Below are 27848 nucleotides of genomic sequence, written 5' to 3' on the forward strand. Positions count from 1 at the left end.
AAGTTACACAGTTGAGTACTTCATCCACCTCTGCTCATCATTTTGAAAACATATATACTCAGACTACATATACTTTTCAGAGCATACTTTTACTCCAACTTGTTTAATATTATTGTTGAAGTAACAGTACTCTTACTTAAGTAAAAGTTGTAGTTACTTTATATTAACTACATGAAATGATTTGAACATTTGTGTTTACATTTTTTACGTTATGTCCTTTGAAAATACCAAATTGTTCGCATTATTTAACGTTTTGTCCTTCAAATTACATTCAATTTAAATAAAAAATCAGATCTTACGTCCTGATGCTTACTCTTTTAGTTACTTACTTAAGTAGTACCTTTTCACTTTAACTTGAGACTTACTTGTATCATTACTTTGTAGTTCTACTTGAGTAACATTATTTTTGAAGCAACGTTGCTTTTACTCTGAAATTGGGCCCACAAACTCTCCACATTTAATCTTGTGACTCAAACAGCCATTTATTTGTGATTATATAATACTGTTTCCCTTAAACCAAAGTATCAGATATTGACAGCTAATTACATCATAGAATTCTTTGGACAGTATCATATGAACATAACCTTTATTCTGCCCTAGAGAGAAATAGTTAGCACCAGTGTGACTCAATAATACTAATACTACAATATGTTTTTGGTTTTTTTCATCTATAACTTACACGTGCTTGTCATTTGCACCTGTTGCGGGTTGTTTAACTATGGTCGCTTTCAGATGCCGTTCTCACCTCTTAAACATATTTTTCAGTCAAGTGCACATATAGTGCTATTAATAGTTTACTGCTGTGGGTGTATGTATAATGTAATACTGTGTGAGTATACAAGAAAGTGTGGGGGGGGATTTGACTAAGACCAAAAGTACTGTGCATGTTAGATTACTGTAGCTTTTCATAGTAATATATTGACAGGAACGCAAGGTACTGCCGGTGAACAGGAAACAATCTTTAGTTTAGATATCCATTTGAAACACCGTCTATAGTTTTGTCACATGAATGAAGTTTTAGTCATATTGATGAAGTTTTATAAGTGTATAAACTTACAAGTGTAAACGTTGACAAAAATTACCATATTTGGGACATATGAATCTGTCATATTATATTAGATACAAAAAAAAAGTACAGAGGGATTTTGGGTATCTTACTTAGTATTTGAGTAAACTAGATCTTACTGAAAACTACTCTAAAAATTCATATTAGTAAGTAAAATCTAAATCAGACTGAGAATTAGATTGGTCAAACTCTTGTTAATTATGTGATTTTAATGTTTGGTGCATGTATGTTACACTGCCCCATATAAAGCTATGGAAGAGCTATTGAATAAATGAAAAAATAACATATATTTTGGTGCAGATTGTAAGTTTTTGTTGTTTTCACATTAAAGATTGTATTTTATGAGACCAAAATGACAAAAACGCGAAGGTTAGGTCAAAAAGATCCATAATACAAATAAAGATTTAAGGTAAAGAAAGCCATAATCAACCTAACAAGTTTTCCTTTATGCCTCCCTTAAAGAAAGAGGTTGTTCTTGATTATTTTATATCTCTAGTAGCAGTTAGGTTTGTAGAGTTTTGTTCTAATGATCAGCAGGTTGGCAGTTAAATCCTAGCTCCTGCCATTACATACTGCCATTGTGTGCTTGGGCAAGGCACTTAACTTGCCCCAAGTTCATTGCGTGTGTCTGTGGGTGAGTAGCTCCTTGAGTGCCCAGAGACTGTATTGATCAACCATGTACCTGTGACTATTAACCATGTGAGATTTTGAAACTGTGAATGTGAATGTTTAGTATCTAAATCCGACCTAATGCTGAAAGATGTTTGGATTAGTACAAGCCCACTATAAACCCAAATGATAATAGCAAGATTATTTCAACTTTATATAATTTAATTTTGAAAAACAGACTTTTCTTGCTTTTGTTTCATTCTATGTATGTTGACAAAGGAAGTACCCCTTTTTTTTAGCTGCTGGCCACTTTTATATATTTTATTCATAAATTGTAGTCAGTCAGGTTCTTTTAATATGAGGTGGTCAAATTATGAAGTATAAAAAAGTAATACTATAATATAATCATCTCCACATTACTTTCTAATACAAATAATACCATAAACTATATATTATTCTGAAATGTGCAAATATAAGAAGAATATTTGTATTGCATTTCTTTTCCAGATTTTTCTCAACAGACCCTCTTACCCATCTGAATGAAGAGACACTTGACACTTGTTCATCCACATAAGACTTTATTGTTGGGTACAGCTTGATTTCCTGTGTGCGGGGTTAAGACTTGATGCTTGATGGAGGGATGATTGTGAACCTTCAGAAACTCTTGGTGCTTCTCTCCATTCCTCCCTCCCCCTCTCCCTCTCTCCCTCTCTCCCCCCTCTCTTTGTCTCTCTTTCTTTCAGGCAAAGTGCAAAAACAACCTTTTAAAAAACATGTGATCACTGTCCACTTCCTCTGGGCGCTCAGGGCTGGTGCGAGCTATGGGGTTCACACACGCTCAGACGCAGACTTAGGAGGTCTCGAACATCTTCTTCCTGTCAGCCTTGTCCTCAATGTTCTTACGCCAGTCGCCCACAGCTTCTGACGACTGGAGGAGAAAGACAGTAATAAGTCAGTGATCAGTGAGTCTGGGTAATAGTTGACCGAAAGATGGAAACTACATCACGAAACCCCAAAAAGATTAAATTATTTTAAACGTTTTGTCGTGAAATATTAAAGATGAATAATGTAACTTTTCTAGAAGGGGGTCCACCAGCTGCTTGCCTCATGAATATGCTATTGCTTTACTTAGAATGTTACACAATAGGGCATTAAACGTAGCCATCTTGCATGTATTACTACCAATCACTTTATAACTTCACGAGCTTGTGTATTTAGACTGAGGACTAACATACTGACTAACTGACACTTCAGTACCAACACATGATGAATTATAGTATTATTAATTTTTATCCACCACGTATAACATTAAATAAATAAAATATAATTGAAAATACAAATTTAATTAAATAGTAAAGTGATGTTCTTCAGATCAAATACACATGAAGACTGGTAGGTTGCTGTTGTATTTCACTGGACTCACCTCCTCTTTGACCTCCTTCTTGACCTGCTTCAGATTGGACCTCAGATCCATGGTGACCTTGTGTTTGGAGCCCAGCAGAGCCTGGAGCATGGTATCAGCGGACATACGCACTTTCTTCAGAGCGGGCTTCTTCACTCCTACCAGGTCCACCACTTTGATCTTCAAGTCTTCAATCTGGAACACACACACTATTATTATTTGATATTTACAAAACTCTAACTCTTACCATTTTGACAGTGCTATATTCACTGAAAACAACATATTAACATGTTTTGTAAGTTTGACTTTTGTTTTTGACTCTCTAAATCCCCCCTGCATTTGATCTCCACGTTAAGTCACTTCCCCTTCAGAGCACTGTCACAAAACATTCAGTGTGTATCCCACTAATGAAACTACTGCACATCACATCAGGTTTGTCAGGTTGCTGTGTACAGTATCATGCTTTTGTATATTTATGGAGAATTGTTGTGTGGGACCATGGAGCATGGACGTAGCTTTGTAGGCAGAGAATTGCACAGAATCTTACACCTAACTGTAAAGAGGGTTTGAATAGGGACAGGGATGTACTGAGGTCAATCATGGCCAGTTCAGTCCTTGATATCTTGACCTATGTTATCAGGGATATAATACTCCCTACAACAGAAGCATAACCAAACTGGACTGCAATAGACTGGACCACCACTATACCAAATAGTGAGCGATTAGTCCTGATGCACTGTTTGGTCCTGTTCTGTTTTAGTCCTGCTTCAGTCTAGTCCAGGTTTAATCCAGGTCTCGTCCCAGTATAAGTGTGTCCAAATATTAACTAATATGAATTAATTAATTTGATTTACCTCTTTGTCGGCCTTCTGCACTTTGGCCTCGACGTCGTACCTCTCGTCATCAATCTTGTCGATTTGAGCGTAAATTTTCTTAGCCAGCTCCTGTTGTCCAAAACAATAATCACAAATTAATAATTTGACTGATCACTAAGAATTACAAGTAGTATGCTTGGTATTTTAACCTTTTCCATTGCTTCCCTACAATTCCAGCTAATTCTAAAAGTTTCACCATTTTCCATAAAGAGTTAAAATACTAGGTCACATTGACTTTGTGCCTAATAGAAATTAATATCCTGGTACAATCCCATTTTAGGTTTAGGTAACTAAAACTTTTTCCAAGACCAGTGGTTCTGAAACGTTTCACACCAAATACCATCTAAGAAGAGATTTGAACTTTCAAATACCACCAGATTTAAACCAGGTCTAGAACAGAACTATTCTAGGTCTAAACTAAGGATAAACCAGGTCAAAATGGGATTACATGTGCTAAATTTGTAATTCTAAACAAGGACTACCCCAAAGGAGTACACAATTAACTCTAAAAAAGAATGTAACTTTTTTGATGAATGGTCTGCCATTTGCCTGTCTCCATAGAGATATTATTACCTCAAACATTCCACAGTATGGCATTACACTTATCCATCTCAATGGAGACAAACAAAGTTACAGCTTAGATCTGCGTAGAGGCGACCATGCTTACAGTAAGAATCTTTTTCCAAAGTATTTTCTTGATAGTGAATAAAAATGACACACTGTGGAACATTCCAGTCTCAGTGTAGACCATGCAATGTAAAAGTTCAAAGCACGCTAACCCTTATCCTATTTTTTTGGTTTATATACTATGATTGCTGCTGCCTTCTGACCTGGACTCTCTTGAATTACAACTGTTTTATTTTATTGGGATTTTCTTGATAACACATCCACTACCAGTCTGTATTGCAGATTCAAATATGAATAAACACATATGGAATGTAGTAAACAAAAACAAAACAAAAAAAAATCCTGTTAAAAAAGACTGTTTTAAATTATAGATAAAAAAAAAAATAGCCACCCTTTGCTTTGATGACTGCTTTGGACGTTTATCAGTGATGCCAACAAAGCAAAGAGTGGCTACATTGAGGAATTTGGAATTGAATATATAAAATATACTATATATTTATTTGTGTTAATCCCACCCATCTAACACCATATATTTAATGCCTTCTGTATGTATCTAAAATGTAGAAAGCAATAAACATCACAAAAGTTAGGTGTGGCCAAACTTTTGACTGGTAGTGTAAGCTACACAAAATAAAAAACACAGTTCTGACTTATAACATGACTTCTCACCATGAGAGCAGCCTGGTCCCCTGCCATATCGGGGTCGGGACAGTGCTCATTCATGTAAGCCTGTTTGGCCTCCTCAATATCCTTCTTCTCCTGCTCCAGCCAGTTCAGGGCAATCTGCAGGATCACACTCTACACAGGAAAACATGGAGCTAGTTAGACTATCGTAACAAAACACAGTCACATCTTCTAATAAGAAATACCTTCAAGTGATGCCTGCGGCTGGATGTCATCTTTTTCCTGTCAAGAGGAAAGTTCAATTGTATTTTATTTGTTAGTTGGACTGTACATATTCATAATACAAAAACACTATTACTTTGTTTTGATGTATCGGGTGTTTTTTTCATACAGATGCTATTTTGAATCCCACTAAACCAAATTATATTATTTTGTGCAAACTATATATGTTGGGTTTCCATACTTCATGGGGACATTACATTGTCTTACATTCATTTCCAGTAGACTAATCCTAACATTTACGATATTTGCCTTATCTTAACCCACACATGGGCAAACTACGGCCCGGGGGCCACACACAGCCCTTTGGGGTTATTAATCCATCCCGCTGAACTCGACCAAATTATATTAAAATAGGTAAGGGTAAACCTTGTTCAAAGTTTTTCTGCTGTATTTATTTAACTGAAATTTAATAAATGAATTATTAATTGAATTAATGCATTTGGAAAACAATTTGTACAATGAGCCTTGCATATTCATGCTTTGATACATGTTACAGGCAAAATCTCTAATGTAATATATACATATATATATATATCCTGGCCCGGCCCCTCTGTCAAATTTTAGAACACATTGTGGCCCATTTGTCAAAAAGTTTGCCCACCCCTGGTCTTGCCTACTTACTCAGACATCTTGGCGTTTTTTGAGGCTCACGACCTGCACAGAGACACACAGTATTTGAGTGATTTTGACCTTCGTGAAGAAGTTCTCTGAGATCAACATGTTCCTCAGTGAGAAGGTGGACTTGGATGGACAGAAATATTTGAGCTGTAACGTGATCGCGGGCCACAGCTGAGGATGTGAGACTCTCTGGACTAAACTGGGACTAACAGGATCAGGTGGCAACTGGCAACCACCATTTACAACTCTATAGGTAACTTTGAACCATTTGGACATGTTAGCCAATTAACAGCAGTGGTAATTGATTTATCAAGCTATCATAAGAGAAGCAAGGTAGTTATGCATATAATTGATTCTACTTTCATTAATTAACTATTAGAGTAAAAAAGCATTGAACAACCATGGTTAACATCCAATCAATGTAGCAAATATCAAATCAGTTAAATTATCAATAGTTATTCAGTGCTAATGTTTGTAGTGTGTGTTTTTTTCAGAAATTTAGAAGTGAAAGTGAAAGTATTAACATTAGAAATTGTTAATTGTGCTGTTATAGCAATCTGTTTACCAGCTAAGATGACTCTTTACATTTTACTTCCTAGCGTTAAACTTGCTAAGACACATAGGCTCCAAGATACACCTGTTATTTTCTAACCACTTCAGAGCAATAAAACGAAAATTGTAAAGCATAAATTTAGCCCTGACATCAAAAGGTGAAAAGTCATCGACAAACAAACAGAGTGAGTTTAGAAAGTATCAGAATAGGTCAAAGGTGGAGATCAGTAATTTAGATTTGAGGTATTTCAAAATGGCTGCCGCTTTGCCTATTAAACATTGTATTATTAAGTGTATGATGCTGTTTTCAGTAATGAAAAATATAGAAAAATAAGGTTTTTTCTCACCTATAGAGAGGAGGAAGAGGACAAGACACACTGGGTGGAAGATACGGACACACTGTCAAAGCCACAGACAGTGAAAAATGAAAAAGGGTATATATGGTGCCTCAGCAAAAACCTCCAACCTCTTTATGGAAGTGGATTCTCCTTCAGACCAATGGGCCTGCGAGCTCCTGAAATACATCCAACCAACCCACCAACCCAGTCCCGCGCCCTCTCTCCCCACCCGCGCAGGGACAGTGACAGTTAGACCCCCATCTGAGCAAAGGGCTGGAGACGAGTCACGGACTGTGCTCAAATGGGACAAAGGAGTAACATTTTTGGTTTACAAAATTATTATAATACAGGATTTTGTTTCTAGATTTCCAGTTGGTTTCATTTTCATCTATGAGAATGAAACCAGTTTAAACGGTTTAACGGTCTATTTGAAAACTAGGAGAGATTCGTGTACAGTGACTATTGAGGGAACAATTCTTACATTTTCCCATGCAATAACCTTGGTTAATAATTTGTATAGCAATGCTTCCTATTAAAATCTAACCTTTAATGGATCCACAATATTTGTCATATTTTTCTGAGTTATAACCACCAGATGGCACTAAAATGCACCTTTTGCTTCTCATGATTGCAATGCTTTTGGTCTTGGTCAATTATTTCATAAAAATACTCAGAAATATATAAAAAAAAAGGTTGAATTCTTTCCTAGCAACTGGGTTAAATTGTGATAGAAAAAAATAGATAAAAATAGGTGTTACTTCAAATCATTTATTTTTTAATGTTTTCATGAATATGTACATAGATGTAAGGTTATGTTGTCTTTGGTTCTAGTACTATGCATATAGATGACTCAGTCCAGTCCTTAATTTAAAAAAATGTCTCCAGACAGTGAAATCCAGTCACTCAGACCTCAGCTATGCCCCCACCCCCTCTGTGCGTTTGTCATTCTGGTGTTTAGGAAGTCTCGAACATCTTTTTCCTGTCAGCTTTATCCTCAATGTTCTTACGCCAGTCGCCAACCGCTTCAGTGGGCTGCAAAGAAGAAGATACATTTTCATTGTTATAGAAAGCAGCTAATTCTTGTAACAGCCTCCTACTCCTATGTGTGTGTGTGTGTGTGTGTGTGGGGGGGGGTGTGTGTGTGTGTGTGTGTGTGTGTGTGTGGTTGTGGGTGTGGGTGTATGTGTGGAACTGTGTTGGCAGTAGGGCTGGGCAATATGATGATAAAAATCCAATAGTGATCTGATCTAAGTGACAATACACTTTCTCCGATTTCTCTGATTGAATGACAAGTGGTTTTAACCAATCACAGTGAAGTATGGACTTTCAGAGGCATCAGATGTGTTGGTGAATCGTGATGAAATAGAACATCCTGACATATTGTGATGATAAAATAAAAAATTCACGTTTACTCTGCACCTGAACGTAATCCAATGCAATGATATACAAAATCCTGTGCATCATTGTGACTCATAATTATCATAATTATCATCAGAATAAATACAATAATAAACATGTTCTGTGCTGTGTCCTCACCTCCTCTTTGACCTCTTTCTTGACCTGCTTCAGATTAGCTCTCAAATCCATAGTGACCTTGTGTTTTCCACCGAGCAGAGCCTGCAGCATGGCGTCAGCGGACATACGCACTTTCTTCAGAGCGGGCTTTTTCACTCCAGCCAACTCCACCACCTTCAACTTCAAGTCCTCAATCTGAGGCAAAGGAAATCCAACAAATCCAGTTTAGAGCCACGTACCTATAACATTATAATAGAAAGTTGAAGTAGTCTTCTCTTACCTCTTTGTCAGTCTTCTGCACTTTGGCCTCAGCGTCATACCTCTGATCGTCAATTTTGTCAATTTGAGCATAAATCTTCTTGCAGATTTCCTGTCAAACAATATACTGCATTATTTATTCTGCTTGAAAGTTTGAAATAGTAGTACAGAGTAACCTGGAAGAAAAAAGTTATCGATGACTTTTAGATTTTTTGTTATTGTTTACATTTTATTTCCATTATATGATATACAATAGCAATATCCACCTGGTCTTTTCTATTAATGACAACTATGTCCTTGTACTCACTATATTACAATAAAAATCTGCATATCAACATCAGAGTGAGAGAAGGGAGAAACTCGGTAGGGTGAACAGTCTTTGCCCAAAATCTCCATTAAGTATTACAGAGTTGTGATGTCATCTTAAGTTTATCAAATTGAACAGTTTGACCACATAATCTACATCTCAGAAACATATTTTATACATGTGCACTGACCATAAGGGCCGCCTGGTCTCCGCTCAGGTCTGGGGAAGGGCAGTTCTCATTGATATAGGCCTCTTTCGCTGCAGCTATGTCCTTCTTCTCCTGCTCGAGCCAGCCAGCCGCGATCTGCAGCATCAAGCTCTAAACAACACAAGCAACACCGTTAGATGTGGAAAACAAGGTGAAAGTGAAACTAACTAATGTTTTTTGCTCTGTTCTTACTTTCAGATGATGTCTGCGACTTGAGGTCATTTTCTTTCCCCTATGAAAAAAAGAGGAGATGGTAAGTACACAGATTTTTATTTATTTATTTTTTTATATTTTTACATAAAGTTATCCCTAAATCATTCACCTTTAATATTAAAACATGAATAAATTATGTTGTTGGAAAAATAAATGCAGTATAATAGTGAGTAGCGTTTTTCAAAAGCTGTGTGGAGTGGACTGCCCAATGTATCAGAAAAAATATGGGTCTAATTTAACTTAATTAACTTTTTGCTGTTTTACCTAATTTCATTTACATTAACATTCTAGACACATCAGACACCCATCCACACTCACCATCTTCAAATAAACCCTGAAAATAAACTTCAAAACTGCCTTCAAATAACTGCATCGCCATTTGTATGTTTCTTTCAATTGTGTTTTGTCTGTCTTGAATTGGGTGAATTGTGTATTAAATGCCATGCTTTTTCTAATATTGTGCAGCGTTAGGTAGCAAACAAGTATACCATTCTTAGAAAATCCTGTAATACATTGAAAGGAGGATCTACAGTTAACAAAAAAAAAAAAAAACATCGGATGATTATTGTACTTACTCAGACATTTTGGCCAATATCGATCTTTAGACCCTGTTCACAGACAAAACAGCAGTTAGACCTCACAACAGCAGGCCATACAAAACACACTGTTCTAACGATTACATGCTATCGATCATCCACCTCCACTGGAAACCTGAGCTCTCTCCACCAATCACAATCGAGCTAATTTAGGAACCCGGATGTTGGGTGGGTCAAATGCCAGGACCAGAACAGTTGCCCTTCGTTCTTTCTGAAGACATTGGAATGAAATGTGGCTCCACCAAACACGCAGTGAGGGCCATTAACACTCCAGAAGGCATGTTGCAGCTATGAGCAATATCCCGAAACAGAACAAGAGTCATGGGCCCAGCAAACAATAAAGAAGTCTTCAGATACTCACAGGCTTAAGGATAAGACAAACACAAGGATGCTCAATTAGTGCTAGATTAACTTAATCCCCAAAAGAAAACCATTACTTCTTTCCATGGAAATAGAAAATTAAAACCATAATTTGGAACATTGTCCATGGATAGATATGTTTTATGTCATAGATTATATCTTATGAAACAAGCAGGAGAAGGTCCTCCTCCAGGACAAATAAAAGTCAGGTTTGTGGAGATGCAAGCTCACTTATAGTAAGGACATATGTTTTCAATTTTTTTCAGTGCCATAAACATACAAGTCTGCTTTTATTTTAGTTTATTTCATGTCTTTAAAAGTTACAGACTTTGGCTTTAAATGGTACACAGTTTAATGATTAGTGCACCAATAGTCAAGGTGACCCCAACAAACCAATGCAATAATGTTCACGAGATTTAGCAACTGCTAAGTTGTAGTTAAGTTAAATTATAGTTTGCAGAAATTTTAAAATTATTGAAAAAAATATTATATGATATTACTATCATCATATATGTATCATTTTAAAATAAAATGATAATACTGAAATAAATTTAATTCATGGAAAAAAAACCTTATAGATACAGATTTTTCAAAACAATATTTTGCTATAATTTGGATAAAAAAACAAAACAAAACTGAAAATAAAACATGAAAAATATGTTCAAAGTGCAATTTCTTTGGCAAAAAATTATAATGCACATTTAAAAAGAGCCAAAAATAAGACAGTCATTTATACCACCCAAGCTATACTGCTGCAGTATTAAGGCCCAAAAAACTTGTCACCTCGTGTGAAAATGATCAACAAAAACACTTAGATAAGTATACATATATTAAACAGCACCACACCATAGACCTGTCCATATAAAATAACAATTACAAGCTCACCTAACTGAAGATGAAGGACTACTGCTTCTGCCGATGCCCGAAAGACAAGCGGAGGAAGAGGAGGGGGCAGAGGAACCGTCTAAACACTAACTATTAAACTTATATAAGAGCTCGCTCAGCACATAGGCCAGTCCTCTTTATGGTATGGAAGTGTAAATAACCAATGGGCCACCGGGAGCCAGAAATACCACAACAACAACCTCATAAATCTACAGAAGTCAGCACCTCAGGCTGAATACTGCAAACACTGTACTCCCACCCACTGTTTAGAGCAGGACAAATGAATGGCAGGTGTAATGCTCTGGGAGGGGTGACAGTGTGTTCTATAAGGGGCAGCCAATGGGGGGCAAGAATACAGGGCTTACAGATACAAGGAAAATCCAAAATCTGACTGCATTGCTAAAAAAAACTTAAAGTCACAACAATCAATTAGATAATTATAATAAATGTGTCATATTTTGGAACAATATGGACAAAAACATCCCATTTCTCAATTTTGGAATACATCGATTTCAAGTGTCAGATCAAATCTTGTTGAAATATTACACTAATATTTAAAAGGGCAGTATGTAACTTTTCTGGAGGTGGGTCCATCAATTGCTTGTCTCCATGAAAATGACCGCTTTGCCTGGAGTGTTCCTACCCATCTCAACGGAGACAAGCAGATTTTCACCAACAGGGCAAGTTACCTGTCACATCTGTGGAAAGGCAAACCCACTCACTGTACGAATGCATGTTTTCTATGTATTTTACTTGCAATAAAACAGCAAGATAGATACATTCAAGGCCAAATGCAAAGGAATACAATTTCTAACGAGACACGCAAGTAGTGAACAGTTACAAAAAAATACGAAAAGTTACATAGTGCAGCTTTTACTATTTACTATTAATAGGGATGGTTTCACGTTAAGGCTCAGTTCTCTGCAGAGTTCATTCAATTTGCAAATCTTCAGATATTGTGTGCGTAAATGTTCAATATAAATAAAATTGGCACTCACCATATGAAGTCATTGGCGCTTGGTCCAGTGGCAGTGAAGGAGAGTCCAGTAAAATCCATATAAGAACTCAGGAGTACGGAGGATCTCTGCTGACATCTGGTGGTTAATACTAGTTTTTTATTTTTTACTGGTGGACTTGAACAAATTATAACTTTTCCAAAATTTTCAAAAGTAAAAATTTATTTTATTTTTGTCTGATGCATTACAGTATTTGTATGTAATATGCTTTGTCATGCCAAAATTGTCAAATATCTACTTCTTTACTTTACTAGTGTGTTTTTACATCTATACATTCAAAATTACTTCAGCGGGTGAGTTTTTCTTAAACATCCCAGAACATTAAATGACAATTTAGCTTTTTAATCCAGGAAAAAAGTTTGGATAAACAGAGGAGGAGGGTGTGGCAGACCAAAAGGTAAAATAAAAATGTCTTTAACTAGTCTCAAACATCTTCTTCCTGTCGGCTTTGTCTTCAATGTTCTTACGCCAGTCACCCACGGCCTCAGCACTCTGAAAAATACACAGAAACAACTCTCTAATTCTCCTCAAAAAGATTAATAAGCAAAACGATAAAATAAATGCAGTCTACATTTGCAGTTGGCATGCAGTTAGATGTATTCCCTCCTTGTTCGTATATCTGGTCATCTGTCTGTTTCTGTCAGCCAGTCACAGCCAGATACATTTGCCTCTCAACCGATCATCTCTCTCACTATTCATACAAATGTACTCTCTTTACTTCTCCCTAATTCATAGCCATAGCAGCAGAATCATCAGCCTTCTCAGCCTCTCTATCTGCTTGTCTTCATCACCACGAGTGTCTCTCTCTACTATAAACTCAAACTAAAATAAATGATTAGGATGTTTGCGATGCATATGGTCAGTGACGAATAACTTTGGAGCACTGTACACTTTTTACACTTTGAAAACAGTAAAAATCAGGTACAGCACCTTTAATTAATCAATAAATCAATGAATAAACCTTATGTAGTACTCAAGTACAGATCCAGCATTCTGCCATACAATTCACCCAGAGCCTGTACAGTATATTGCCTTTGGTTCCCACTCACCTCCTCCTTGACCTCCTTCTTAACCTGCTTCAGGTTGGACCTCAGATCCATGGTGACCTTGTGTTTTCCTCCGAGCAGAGCCTGCAGCATGGCGTCAGCGGACATACGCACTTTCTTCAGAGCGGGCTTCTTCACTCCAGCCAACTCTGTCACTCTCATCTTCAGCTCCTCAATCTAACACAATACGGGACCAATATGACGCATTAACTTCAATCATTTGAAATTATCTTGCAACTTATAGAATGAGAGCTTCCTGTGCCAATTCTTAGATAGTGAGTTAGTAAGTCCACCAATCCCAGTTTGCCGCTGTAGTAAAACAGTGCTATTCATTCAGTGATTTCACACATTTACACATTCAGAAGATATAATATTATCATCTGAATTGCTAATTGCTATGGCAACAGTCTCAATATTTCATCACTTTGAAATTCATAAATACATGACACATGCAATATGTAACTTTTCCTGCAATACCTGTAGCTGAATAAATGTAAGATGGATAACGGATGGATTTTCATAGTGCACCTTAAAATCTCTCCTTTAAAAAAGCCTCCTCCTACATAAACATTGCAAAGTGCATGTTACCTTTTTCTAACATAATCGATTCATTATAACAAATTGTAACAGTGGTAAATAGTGTAACGCAATATAATACACATGAAACAGAGTAAGTGAAATATTTTGGTCACCTCTTTGTCAGCCTTCGCCACTTTGGCCTCTGTGTCGTATCTATCGTCATCGATCTTGTCTAGAGCCTGGTGCAGCTTCTTGCAGAACTCCTTAATGACAAAATATCATTAATGTACATCTTATTTGCAGTAAAATCAGTTACGGTGAAAAAGTAATATATATATATTTTTTTTTACCATGAGGGCATTCTGGTCTCCGCTTAAGTCGGGGGCGGGGCAGTGCTCGGCCATGTACGCCTCCTTGGCCTCCTCGATCTGTTTGGCCTCCTCTGCCAGCCAGTTAGCAGCGATCTGAAGCATCAAACTCTGAACAGAGAAGGGGGGACAACAGATTCATATTATTTGTTTAGAAATAGCTGACACTACTCTTCTACGGCCGCAGGCTTTCAGCATTTTCTCGTTGTAGTATGTGTATATTACAGGTTCTATATTACACAAAATGGACTCTTGTGAGCTAAGCAATGCTATAATGTTGTTACCTCCTCAAAAACATATCACAAGTTGTGTTTTGCCTTTAGTTCAGTAGAGATTGGCAATTCTGAAATGATCTAAATTACTCTAGAGAAGACGTATGGAGTTTAAAAACACAGTGGAGCACTTCCTGTATTACCACATAACATCACAAAAAATAATTCCAGGTATGTTTGTGATGAGGAAACAACATTATAACATAAATCAGAAAACAGTGTAATATGCGGTTGAATCCTGTCCCTTTTCCCCACATCATTGTGGCTGTGTGAGCCTTTGCTGCGGATTGGTGAATTGAGCTCCTGCCTGGCCAGTCCTATATCACACGTGCACCAGCCTCCCCTATTTAAGTAGATTCTCCAGACCTGCTGGAGGCTGCTGGCCTTTGTAACCAGTATGCCATTTTGTATGAGTCTCTTGTTCGTCAGTTACTTTGTTTTAAATGTGTCTTTGTGTGTTTTGAGACAGTAGTTTATTTGAGCTTTATGTGTCTCTTGTTATAATTTGTTTGTTAATAGGCCTGTGTGACTAGTAGTTATTGTGGTTTTGTAATTTATTTTGTTATTTTCTGTACATTTGCTTTGCTAAGTGTAAATTCTACTTTGTTTCTATTGTTTTGACTCATACATGTACATACATACATACCAACACACTTTCCTGTTTATTAAATGATCACTCTATTTTACCTTTGAACATCTTGTTTTTTGTTACTTCCCTGACCCTCGCTGAACTGTGTCCTAACAATCACTATATTGTTATGAGTATTTTTGTATATATTTTGCAGAAATATTTTGTTTATTTGGAGACAAGGAAAGTGGTTTATGCAATGCACTGCAGTTGACGTATTTACTGGGCTACTTATTAAAATAACTTAACAATATTAACAATATTAGCAGTCAAAAATATTCTAGGTTATCTTGTGCAATATATCAATTATTTTGGGACCTTAATTGACAAATTTGGCACCCATCTGTGCACCCTAGCATTCCATCTGCCCAGATCTATAGCACAGACTTCTCTGCTGCAGAATTGTTATCTAATAATCTCGATATTTCAAGGATATATATATTATAAACAAGCAATACATTGGGCTACAAAAGTGCTACTGGGAAGCGAACATTAGGGTAGGTATGTTTATAAAAATCTGAATATGAAGTTAGGATGAGCACAGGTTTGCTTACCTTCAGATGATGCCTGCGGCTTGAGGTCATCTTCTTTCCCCTTTGTGAAACAAAGACGCATTACAAACTATAAACACTGAAATACTCGTATCTACTTTACAAGACTCATAAATGGACTTACTCAGACATCTTGACTTCCTTTTGGCTCTGACTCTAAAAGAAACAAAAACAATGTATTAAATTGCTTTTGAGTTACCATGCTATTCCCATCCTATTGCTGTGCTAATACTGTGCTGTAAAGAACAGTGCTACCCGGACTTTGTTAAGATTTGTCTAAATCCTCCCACACTTATATTGTGACTTGAGAGGTTCTATTTTTAAAAAGTTAAATTCCCTATTCCTATTAAACAGGAGACCTCAAGCAACAAGGTCAGGTTTAATTCTGGCTCGAGGTCAAAAGGTTAACAGCAGTCTTTAGGATTTGAGTTTTTATGTTGAAAAGCTTAAACAGCTGATCTGATCTGACAAAGACAAGATAAATAACTAGCAGTACAACTTGTAGCTACTTAAATATAAAAACACAAAATAATGCATACAATCACTAAAACACAAATATGCTTCAAAACTACACCACTGAATGGTACAAACTCACATGTTCACTTGTATCATAAATCCTTCTGACTCCTTACTTGAGTTGGCAACATGATATTCATAAGTACTTATGCAAGCTACTACTACTACTGCCACTCCTATTATTGGAACTGCTACTACTGCTACTATAGTTAATACTGAAAATATTATGTATTCAATGTCATTTAATCATGGAAGAACATGCCTTACACAGTGACGATATCTGGGTAAAAAATACAAGATTATACCAAGGTGTTTTTGTTTTCTAATAAAAATATCGGAAACATTGTAAATAATCCAAACATCAAAATATTGGTGATTACAGGATAAATTTGATTTTAAAATCTATTACTACTTCTACTACTAATCTACTACTAAAAAACTACTCATAATTAGTACAATATTTGACAATTTTGATGATCTTACATTTTTATGCCAATTTGATTATATTGGTAATTACAATTATACAAATTAAATTATGATTTAGAAAAAAAAGAAAGAAATAATTCCCAATTTTAAGTATCGATTAGATTCATAACATACACAACATAACATTCAAACACAACAGCCTCTTACCTACACAGTAAAGATAGCGAGGCAGCGATGGGATGAGTCAAAGACTAAAAGTTGTATTTCTCTGGGGGTATATATGTGCTTCCACTTCTTTCTGGGGACCCTCTTTATGGGCATGGGCAAACTTTGAGCCAACCAACCAACTAGGCCAACAAGCTCCTGAAATACCTTCATCTTTTGACCGTTGGGGCTATAAATCCTGCATTAGTGACTAGTGGTCACTTGGACTGTGGTGGTCAGCAGTCCTGGGTTAGTCCCAAGAATCCTGTTAGCAAACATGTCTAAGGAAGAAACAAAGAATTACATTTGGGATAAAATAAGGAATTATAATGTGACTCAGTTGTAGCGTCTCACCTCTAGATCAATACACCTTCTTCTCGAATGACCAATACTTTAAATTGACTAATGTTTACTAATCAGGTGAAGTAATGTCTAGAAATAAGGCTGTACAATAACTGTTCATTATTTGAAATTATTCCATTTGGACATAAATGTCAAAATTCTGAATTAAAATACATGTAAATATATGTGGCATAAAAGTTAACATTGAGTGAAATTGAGTGCTGCCCTACAATTACAGGACATGAGTATGGGTTATTTCTTTTAGGATGAAGTTAGATACACTACTCTTTCGCTTAAACACAATATGGCCCAACATGAGTGGTCATTTGAAACCACTTAACACATCAACAGATGGAGTGTTACAGCAAGTCTTCTACTGACCCCTAATGGTCCTGTGCCAATTAACAAATTCTTTAAATGTTTTTGTCAAATCAATCAAATTAGAGTTATTCTTACAATGTTTGCAGCCATTGACTCGTATGTTAGAAGTTAGATTCACTTTTCACACCTTCCTGAGTTGCAAGTCTGGATATTCTGTCCCATCTCTCACTGACTTAAACAGCACTATAAAATGCACAACACAACATCACTGAATCACTTTCCTTAAAAGTTTTGGCTGATTTGGATTTTCTACTCAGAATGGAAATTAGGAATACAATGAGTACATTTTTGTGGCGGTAGGTTAAAAAAGGTTAAGTAAAATGACAACTGCTCAGCTATGATGTGTCATGCACCTTTAGTAGTGTTATGAGTCTCTGAGATGAAGACAAAATATCTCCAGGCAGTCAATTAGGAAACATATATTTATTATAAAATCTATCAGAGCAGGAAGTGGTCAAAAGTGAACATTTGCACAATAATAATCAGGATCACTACCTACAAAATAATGCACTTTAAGCCAGGGCTACTATGAAAAATAGGAGGTATTTATAGTGGAACTATGAGCTGAAGTGACATACACTAACAGGTGGAGATGGAAGTCACAGATTTAATGAAACACATGATTTGAAATCACTGAAAAAGCTCCATAAATTCCATAAAAAGTGCCACAAGCCCAGAGCGACTAGAGTGTGTTTAGGAGGCCTCAAACATCTTCTTCCTGTCGGCTTTGTCTTCAACGTTCTTACGCCAGTCACCCACGTCTGCGACCTGCACCACACAACACACAGGCAATATCAGTAACAGGGCCAAAAGCCTATTGTATGGTCTGTAACTAAGGCTGCACAACAACTATAATAAAAGCACGTGTCAAATATATAAAAATATATTACTCATATATCACAATGATGCCATGGTTTAACTGTCAAATTAATGTGAATGATGAGCAGTAATTTCCACATCTATGACTCATTATGCTATCATATCATTAATATCATCCTTAGCAACGGACCATATAATTAAAAAAAAATATTGTAACTTAATCACAAATTATAGCATAAACGCAATTTAAATAAACAATTTTTTTTTTCCAGCCCTGTACTGCCCCAGTATAACTTCCCAGTGTCCGAGGCCTCACCTCCTCCTCTTTCTTCTCCTTCTTGACCTGCTTCAGGTTGGCCCTCAGGTCCATGTTGACTGTGTGTTTGGAGCCCAGCAGAGCTTTGAGCATAGCGTCAGCAGACATACGCACTTTCTTCAGGGCAGGCTTCTTCACACCAGCCAGGTCCACCACCTTCAGTTTCAGGTCTTCAATCTGGGACACAAAGTGAAGAAGGTCATATCATTTCATATGTAAGGTTTGGAAATCAGTGAACATTCTTCTGTGTCATAAAGTAGCAAAAGACACTAGTAATAAACAATAGTAACATAATTGAAAGACACAATACTGTGTGGCAGATATTTTGCATACCCAATAAATCAAATTATGAACAATTTAGATTTCAGAAATATGTTCCATTCAAAACAAATACCTCTTTGTCTGCCTTCTGTACTTTAGCCTCCATGTCGTACCTCTCTTCATCAATCTTGTCGATGAGGGCATGCAGCTTCTTGCAAGTTTCCTAAGTGAAGATAAAATTGATGGCTTGTTGTTGAGGCTAGAACTTTGTACAGTTGTTGTATAGTAAGATTTGTGGAAAAACTCAAACTGTCACTATAAGGGTGTTGTATGAGGCTTACCATAAGAGCACTCTGGTCCCCGCCCAGGTTTGGAGGGGGACATTTCTCAGACATGTAAGCTTCTTTGGCAACAACAATATCTTTTTTCTCCTGCTCAATCCAGCTGGCAGCGATCTGAAGCATCAAACTCTATCCAACAGAAAGCAGACAATCATTAAAACCAGAAATATGCATTTACAGAACCAGAATCTTTAGCAATGGTAGGTGTCACATTTTTCAACTATACTTTGACCAGAGAACCAGATATGGGTAGAAGACTAAGAATCGCTAGTTTTTATTTGGAAGTCTTTTGTAACACTGGTCCTGGTTGCTAAACTAGCAATAAACCAAGACGATAGTGTGCCAAAACCAGGAAGAGGGAATCTTCTTCTATTTGAATTCCCAGTCGGACAAAAGTCGAACTACAAGATTAATACAAATATAGTACTTTCAAATTTTAGGAAATTAACATCAAAAACATAAAATACTGTAATGATGTAATATTTTGTGTTTAATTCAGAGCTGACACCTTTTGTTCTTCTTGTAACAGTTTGTGTGTTGTTTTTAATGTACCTGCTTTTGTATGTGACACTTGGTTGCTATGCCGACAAGGTGACGTGAAGGTCCTATTCGTCAGATACTATTGGTTTTGATAGACGGGCTCTAGCATTAAGAATGCTCTTGTTTTGGCGTGGGTTATGGCCTACAGTAGCCCTTGTGTTCAGCAAATAAACAACCAGAAGAAATTCGGCGTGTTTTGTTTCACCCGAACACTACAACACTATTACCAAAATGAACACTGGTCTAGGTGTTAAAAATATATTTTCAGCCCCAGACTTAAATATATAGCTCTAGTTAGTCAGAAGATTAAGTTAGATCTTTGACTGGATTGTGTGTTAAGACTTTTGAGCCAGTAGATGGCGCCTGACCACTAATATAGGAGCTCTGACTGATGTGTAAATGACAAGTGCAAGTGACACTGGAGATGTTACAGAGAAGGGATTTGTTCCTGGTTTAAAGCCTACTCAAAATCACCATGACAATTCATAAATATATCACTCAGAGCATACCACATGGATTTAAACTGTAACATTAAAGCACAGATGGGTTTAGCACATTCTCCAGTGAGCATAAAATGTCAAGTTGTGCCCTACCTTCAGATGATGCCTGCGGCTGGAGGTCATCTTTTTCCTGTTTAATGCAGAAGAAAATACGAGACAAGATATTTAATTTAGGTGACATATTTCATGAAATAGACTTTTTTCTATGTAGTAATTATGTTTTGTCATCATTAGCTTCCTTGGAGTTGTATTTATGAATCAACTGGTTCATGCATGTTTGATTAATACTATATTATCCAGCATTCAACACTTGAGTCCTCAGAAAAATGTCAGTTTTCACCTACACCCTATCCCACTTCCCTATACTTACTTGCAACTATTTAAAAAAATCAGCCTCAGTATCAAATATATATAGTTTGAAAAGGTCCCTTATCCATTTCTTAACAATAAAAACACATGAATGATAATGTGCTGTTTGTTACAGTGAAATGCCACTATAAAGAGTTTTGCAGTTTGAGACAGGAAGTCAATGGACCTGTTTCTATTATTAAGCCATTATAGATCAACGTTGTGGTTCACCATGATTAAAATGAAAAATATGTACGGTATAGTTTAACAGTAAAATCCTTTAACAGTACTTTATGTATTAAATGAACATGAAATTGTACAAATAGCCAAGGGCTCTTAGCATTAACCAAGGGAAATGGCTCCTCTATGTGGCTGTTCAATGTGGCATGTCTGTGATGCTGCATGTAATATGAACAACAAGCATGATGACAGTAAAAGAATAATTGAGATATATATATTAAAAAAATACATACTCAGACATATTTGCGGTTTATTTTCTTCACAGCCTGTAAAGAAAGAAGTGAAAATCAGTGAGTCAAATGAATCAAATTAGATGTTGAATATAAGAGCTGTGCGCAGCCTCCAGTGGATGAAATGCGATCTAATAAAACAGTTGATGAGCGTGGGGCCGATGACTGAGCTAAGTTTGGATGCACAGGGGTCAGATGTCGGGCCTGACGCCTGTGCTAAGCTCCTTTACAGGTGTTCCAAACTAAATATCCTCTGGGAGTTAACACAGCAATGCCTTTCATAGAGTGGGATCTGGGGCTGAGAGAATGTGCTGCTGCAGAACACTGACTGCCAACATCTACAGCCCCGACCAGTGTCTGCAAATGAGGCGCTCACCAAGGCCAACTGTTTCACACAAATAATTCCAAACGTATTTAGGATCCATGTCTTAATTGGGACAAGCCATGGGCGAATACAACGATTCATGTGTGTTCAGAGCAAAGTTGCAAGAAATCCACCGTGTTGCATTATCATCTCTTGAACTAAACAATTAAAACTATAAAACAACAAATAAGAAAACAGTACAATTATCGGATTATCTAGTTAATATAATAAACATATAATGTAAAATTAGGGGAAGCAATGTCAAGAATTTGAAATAGAAGATAAAGCATTCTGTTAATCTGTCATGCAGCCTCAACCCTGCTTCTGAATTGTCAAAAGTTACATTACCATGATATTTAAAAAAACATAATTATTGTATTTAATATAAAAATCACATACAATAAGATTATGAGAAGCAATATCACCACAAAAAATGTAAACAAAAAATAAAGCAGTCTGTTAATCTGTCATGCAGCCCCCATCTCATAATCACCTATAGGAATTGTATAGCAATGGTAAAGAGCATCATCACCATAATCAAAACAAAAAAAAAAAATCCAAAAAACAGCTTGTATAGTTTATATAGACAAAAAGGATGCATATACAAAAAAAAAGCATTCATCACTACTTAAGAGATTATAACTTCCATTATTTTAGCACAACATCATCCATACATGCAGGCAGCAGGTAAACAAGACTCACCTAAGGAACACAGGACGTTCAGGCGGACAGGGGCAAGGGAGTAGCAGAGACAGTGGGAGTCGATGGCGGAGGGGACATTTATATATGAGCCGGCCGATATGGATATGGAGATCCTCTTTATGGAAATGCACAATCCTCAGGCCAATAGCCCTGTCACAGCCCCCCGTGTCATCTTACAGTCCCAACTTCACCCAGTAAGTCTGGAGATGGTGAGGAGGGGCCGGACATCATTTTAGGGCTCTGAGGTCACAGGGATGCTATAAAAGGAGGATGTGGGTAAAGGAACAGTATAAACCTAGTCGTGAATGAGGAAACTTTCACCTATAATATAAGAGGTTAGAAACACTTTACTCATTACAACGAAGCTCAGTAGAAATCACACATTTTGGAAACTTGAACAAATTTACTTCCAACTCAGTTTTGTGTTTCACTGTGCCACATAGGGATGCCAGAGTTAAATGGTTTAAAATTTCCACAGCCACTCTTTACACTTTTTACACCCTTTTACATTCATTTATTTCTGTGGCAATAATTTGTGATTGCATGCACATGTTCTATCTCAGTTTTGTCCATTAACTACTTTAGATTTATTTTAGATTTATGCTTTGACATAAAGTGGCAAACAGCTAAAACAGAGCTGAAAATGAAAGAACCTAAATATATGCAACCTAATCAGGTGTGTGTGATCGCTGATCGCTCCAAGTCTTATACCTATTCTTATTTCTCGGACCCAAGATAGTTCTCCAATCCATCACGTCAAAAACATTTTAAAACATCAATTACTCTAAATGACCTTGCTGAAAATAGAACTAAAAATCATTACGTTAACTCCTCCTATCTTTAGTACTTCTGAGTTAAAATGTCCTCGCCACAAATTCCACCAATTAGCCACCGGTTTATCTGTAAGAGGTTGTCCTTTCAAATCCACTCACCTCTGCCCGTAGCGCACCCATTCTTCTTCCACTTCAGGACATCGGCAAAGGACTTTTAGGTTGTGTCATCTTCCCTGAGAAAATTAGCAGCAAAGAGGCCTCCTTCACAGCTGTCACGCCGCCTTAACGAGTAAAGGGGAGGTTCAAAAGTTAACGAATGTCCAGTGTGGGATGTAATTGAAGACTGGGCTTAAGGCTTTCTCATTGGCAATGTGACCTATAAAACAAGAGACGACAACGATTTGGTTACGTGGAAACAAAAATCAATTAAACTAAAAATGTAATATTATTCAGAGCAGTATATAGAAATTTTTTAACTTTGTTTGGCTCATTTTCTATTAGAACGAATTACTGACAACAAAAAGCCCTATTGTTACAAACATAAACACTAAATAAAAATAAAACTCTAAAAGCTGAAACTGCGAGTGAAGAGTTGCGCCATTGTCCATCTGGTCAAGACAGAAATCTGAAAAGAGAGAAAGCGGTAGAAAAGCTTTGATATCACTTTTAACTATTGCCCAAAATAAAAAGTGCTTAACCAGCATGCATGTGTGCCGTCTATAAATACCACATAATCATCACTGGCCCTGGTTAGCGTTTCATCTTGGAGCCCAACTCAAGGTCCATAGCCCAGAAATCCTTCCAGACCATTCTGCGGCTGCTGTGGCAATCTCATATGAACTTGGCGATATAAATAGATTGGTAAGATTTCAGATGGTGGGCTTTCCATCAGGGTAATGTTGCTACTATATATTATAACTGCATTTACCTAGCCTCACCCTCAGCTGTGGCACGATAAATATTATTCAAGAAGTCTTACGAGTTCCCTCTGGACAAACGCGAACACTCTGCAGATTACTGTTTACTTGTGGCAAATTTGGAAACCTACTACTACTACTTTCACACAAGGAGCTGTTTTCCCTTCTTGGATCCAAATTATAATTAATCTTTGCTTGTTACTATTCAAAATCAACAATAATTTGTGTTATCTTTATTTTGGGCCTAGTCTTAATTTTCTGTCAAGTAAAAATGTGATTTATCATTTTAAAGGTGCACAATAAAACAATTCTGGTAGAGGGCTTGTCAAATGCTTGTCTTCATGTAAATATTATTGCTTGGAATGTTCGACAGTATGGCATTAAACTTGATTGATCTTGCATTTATTCAATTACAGCACCTTACCTTAACCTTTTATTGCTAACTGCTAATAAAAAAAAAACATGCATTCTTACTGTGAGCTGGCTCACCTCTCCACAGATCTGACATGGAGAACGTCATACTGTGGAACAATCCAGGCAAGGCAATAACATGGAGACAAGCAGTTGTTTTGGAAAATTACATGAACTTTATTGATTCACTGACAATTCTTGGTCATCCATAACCCTCCTGGATGTATTTCGGACAGACCAAGGCTGGTTCAAAATGGTGGCATACAAAAACTACTACTATTTGTATACTGGAATTTCCTAGTTGTGGAACAAATAAATGTTATCTTATGTTACTCGCTATTATTGGTAAAAAATATTGTTGTTTTGCCATCTTTGAAGCAGACTCAGAAATACCAGCTTGATTTATAGTGTCCTCATTGGTTACCAGTACCACTTTATAATAACAACCCCTTCATAATAATAATAATAAGTATAATTCATAATGAACAAAATTCAGGCTTCTGCTGCTTAACTTCTTAATTAAGGAGTAAAGGTTGTAGGTATTAATTAACTAGTCACTGAGCTTGGATTTTTCTCAATTAATTATTTATTCATTATAAATAAAGGCTATTAAAATTGTGGTTATTGTAAAGTGTTATCACATTGCCTGTTAGCCCGTCTGACCCCAGTGTGTTAGCAGTCTTTAACTGTCGGACCTGGGACTGCGGGTGCAGAGGGGAGGTGCTGACAGGTCCGGGTGAGTCACGGGTGGGAGGATTTTGAGGCATGCTGGGTATTTAGCAGTCCCCGGGTGATTCTGTCAGAGAGCTGGGCACACGTCCCCTCTATGTATGTGTCACTTACAACCCGATCTGGATGAATGTTCTGAGTGCCAGGTCCGATAAAGCGCAGGGCCTATCCGCACTCACAGCTATATGTGTATGTTTACTTGGCCTCGGCTACAGAATGTCAGTGTTGGTTTAAATGCATGTCTGTCCTCCACCTGCTTGTGTGAAGGATGGATGGATTTTACCCCCCACTGTTGTCAGCTTATGCACAAGAAAACATACATACATAGTTATGATGAATTTCAAAAATGTTTTATCCATTCAAAATACCTCTCTGCTCAAGAACACGTACAAACAGCAATATGGTATTTTAGAGAAGTTCTATGATCCACCTGGTAATATTTTGATTATTTAACACCATCTAGTGGCCAAAAGAGAAACCAAAATGCCTAGGGTTGATAGCACTTTTTGTAGGCATTTCTGTGTAATTACATGTATGTTTCTATTGCCATATTTTTACTCCTACTTGAGTAAGATCTTTACTGAAGTAACAGCTACTCCTGCGCTGAGTAAGTCTACAAGTAACAATAGCTTTTAAAGCTACTAAATGATTTAAACATTTGTGTTGTGTACATTCACAGTACCTTCAAATTTTTCTCATTTTTGAGTCTATCCTTTGAAAATACCAGATTTTGCGCATCATTTTTTTTTCTTTTCTTTTAATTACATTAACTTCAAATTATAAATCAGATTCCCTGAAATTTAATCTTTAACTTACTTTTACTTAGGTTGTCGTTTTCCCAAATACTTTTTTACTCTTACCTTTTTGGTCCTCTACTTTGTACTTCTACTTAAGTAATATTATTCTGAAGTAATGTCATCATTTTTAGCTACTCTACCCACCTCTGCATTTATGATTTCTTCCCTTTCCGTTAAGTTTCAATAAAGTTTAAGAACAACATTTTATGCACTAGTAAACTCTTCCATAAACATATTGTATAGCCTGCCTTAAATAGCACCGATGTTGTTGTAAAGGAGCTGGAACACCTGATACTGGACCATGGCATATCCAAATGGCTCCTCAGTGAGAGCTCTTAGGGTCAAGTTAAGATCAGGATAAGGTCGTCTGAGGGTCCAAGTTCAACATAGACTCACCTCATGTTTACCTCTCCTCTTCAGGATAACGGTCCCTCATTCAGCCCACAACAACAACACAGAGAGAAATGAAAGTCTGAAACAAAGATAACAACAAAGATTACAAAAAACAACAAAGATTACTACAGTGTCCAAAAATGCTTTCATGAAATGTTGTAACACATTGTGGTTTGTTAGTATCTGGAGATGTCAGAGTGATTAGTCCTCATCTAGACGTGGGGGCTGTTAACGAACTAAACTTGGCACTGCAGACTTTGACATTTAAATATGAAAGATGTTTCACACTTTCCTTCTAGAATATAGCTATTGAAAATGTATGTTTTATAAGTGTCCAACTTTGTCATAGCGTTTTGGAGTAATTGTTATCTCGTCATCTAGTTATTCGCATATTGCAATATTTTCCACTACTGTGCAGTAGAAATCGACCAATATAGTTTTTTTCCATGGCCGTTGTTGATACCAGTTGTTTAGAATACAGACCAATCGATGGCCGATAAGTTCTGCCGATACTTTTGAGCCGATTTTGATTATTGTCCCCAAATTATGTAATTTAATAAACTCACCACATAACTATAAGAGAGCAATGTAGTATATATTTTGTCCTGTTATCTCTTTGCACTAAAGTGTTCAAATTTAAGGCTGATAGTCGATGCGCTAAAAAGTTAAAATATCGGCCCAGTATAGGTCTATGTCTACTGTGCAGCCCTAGTTCATTTGGCTGGTCTGTCCTTGGTACAAATGTGTAATAACAGATGTTGTTATTGTTCCTGTACTCCTGTAACTTCACAGTCTGTGCCTTTCCCCATGTTCCCCTGGTGGATAGGCACGTCTCCCCTCTGTAGATGTCCCTCCTGCACCGCACTTGTGTCTAATTCTGTCTTTAGAGGAGGGCAGCTGTTATTAGAGGATATGATTTAGCCTACCGCCGCAGTCAAATATAACCTGTATTAACATGAAGAAACCAGACCCCAAATGCTCAAGACGTCGTTGAAGCTGACGAGTTCTGGTGTTAAGTCAGAACTAATTGGAAATGCTTGTGGCTTTAAATGGGAAAAGATACAAATGGCACTGACTAATATGATTTCAAATGTCATTCAAACGTTATGTAATAATGTACCATATTTAATGACAAATGCTGGCTGCCTTTGAATCCCACAGAGACAGATGGATGTAAACGTCAAGATGGGAATTTGTGATATCAGTTGGTGCTGTTATGGACATGTGTCGAGAGATGGGACAACCGCCTCAATGGAATTACAACAGGAGGATCAAATGGTTCAGCACAGTGCAGTCATTAAAACTTTGCCAGCTATATAAAGCATGATGAATTCATATGATTGTAATCTTGATGCTGGTAGGTCTAAGCCTGTTTTGTTGTTTTGTTTTTGAGCAGTAAAAACATGTATTTTATTGAAAAGTTGTTACAGCAATATGCACACCTCTTAAAGTAAATGACACAACATAGGAGCTACTGTGCCTGGCTCCTTGGGTTTGGTAGTACCTGATGTTTTGGAGCTCCACTGTGACACCCTGCTCAGGTTCCATTCTCAATTCTCAATT

At 36.8% G+C, this 27848-nt stretch overlaps 4 protein-coding genes across 5 annotated transcripts; all 4 read right to left on the minus strand.

The window, feature by feature from the left end:
* Positions 1-2233: 2233 nt before the first annotated feature.
* Positions 2234-7200, minus strand: LOC117371986 (troponin I, fast skeletal muscle-like). 2 transcript variants are annotated; one of them, XM_055222488.1, is made up of 7 exons: positions 7003-7200; positions 6107-6139; positions 5449-5485; positions 5249-5377; positions 3932-4021; positions 3099-3272; positions 2234-2603 (listed from the first exon to the last, which is right to left on the minus strand). In XM_055222488.1, exons 2-7 carry the CDS (start codon positions 6112-6114, stop codon positions 2526-2528), a joined length of 516 nt encoding a protein of 171 aa, XP_055078463.1. In that variant the 5' UTR covers positions 6115-6139; positions 7003-7200; the 3' UTR covers positions 2234-2525. The 2 variants fall into 2 exon arrangements, with proteins under 2 accessions (XP_055078463.1, XP_055078464.1); XM_055222489.1 differs by lacking the exon at positions 7003-7200 and having other exon boundaries at positions 6107-6458.
* A 510-nt stretch (positions 7201-7710) lies between these two features.
* Positions 7711-10573, minus strand: LOC129456315 (troponin I, fast skeletal muscle-like). Its single transcript, XM_055222487.1, has 6 exons — positions 10070-10573; positions 9474-9513; positions 9264-9392; positions 8789-8878; positions 8530-8703; positions 7711-8025 (listed from the first exon to the last, which is right to left on the minus strand). The coding sequence occupies exons 1-6, from the start codon at positions 10075-10077 to the stop codon at positions 7948-7950; spliced, it is 519 nt and encodes a 172-aa protein (XP_055078462.1). The 5' UTR covers positions 10078-10573; the 3' UTR covers positions 7711-7947.
* Positions 10574-12582: 2009 nt separating this feature from the next.
* LOC117371982 (troponin I, fast skeletal muscle-like) lies at positions 12583-17310 on the minus strand. The gene is made up of 8 exons (XM_033967682.2): positions 17236-17310; positions 16885-17162; positions 15860-15891; positions 15739-15778; positions 14267-14395; positions 14090-14179; positions 13401-13574; positions 12583-12843 (listed from the first exon to the last, which is right to left on the minus strand). The coding sequence occupies exons 3-8, from the start codon at positions 15865-15867 to the stop codon at positions 12766-12768; spliced, it is 519 nt and encodes a 172-aa protein (XP_033823573.1). The 5' UTR covers positions 15868-15891; positions 16885-17162; positions 17236-17310; the 3' UTR covers positions 12583-12765.
* Positions 17311-18191: 881 nt separating this feature from the next.
* LOC117371985 (troponin I, fast skeletal muscle-like) lies at positions 18192-23292 on the minus strand. The gene is made up of 8 exons (XM_033967683.2): positions 23198-23292; positions 22266-22522; positions 21203-21235; positions 20475-20511; positions 19342-19470; positions 19134-19223; positions 18740-18916; positions 18192-18372 (listed from the first exon to the last, which is right to left on the minus strand). The coding sequence occupies exons 3-8, from the start codon at positions 21208-21210 to the stop codon at positions 18298-18300; spliced, it is 516 nt and encodes a 171-aa protein (XP_033823574.1). The 5' UTR covers positions 21211-21235; positions 22266-22522; positions 23198-23292; the 3' UTR covers positions 18192-18297.
* Positions 23293-27848: the final 4556 nt, after the last annotated feature.

Source organism: Periophthalmus magnuspinnatus, chromosome 6 (assembly GCF_009829125.3).
Source record: "Periophthalmus magnuspinnatus isolate fPerMag1 chromosome 6, fPerMag1.2.pri, whole genome shotgun sequence".
Classification (NCBI taxonomy): domain Eukaryota; kingdom Metazoa; phylum Chordata; class Actinopteri; order Gobiiformes; family Gobiidae; genus Periophthalmus; species Periophthalmus magnuspinnatus.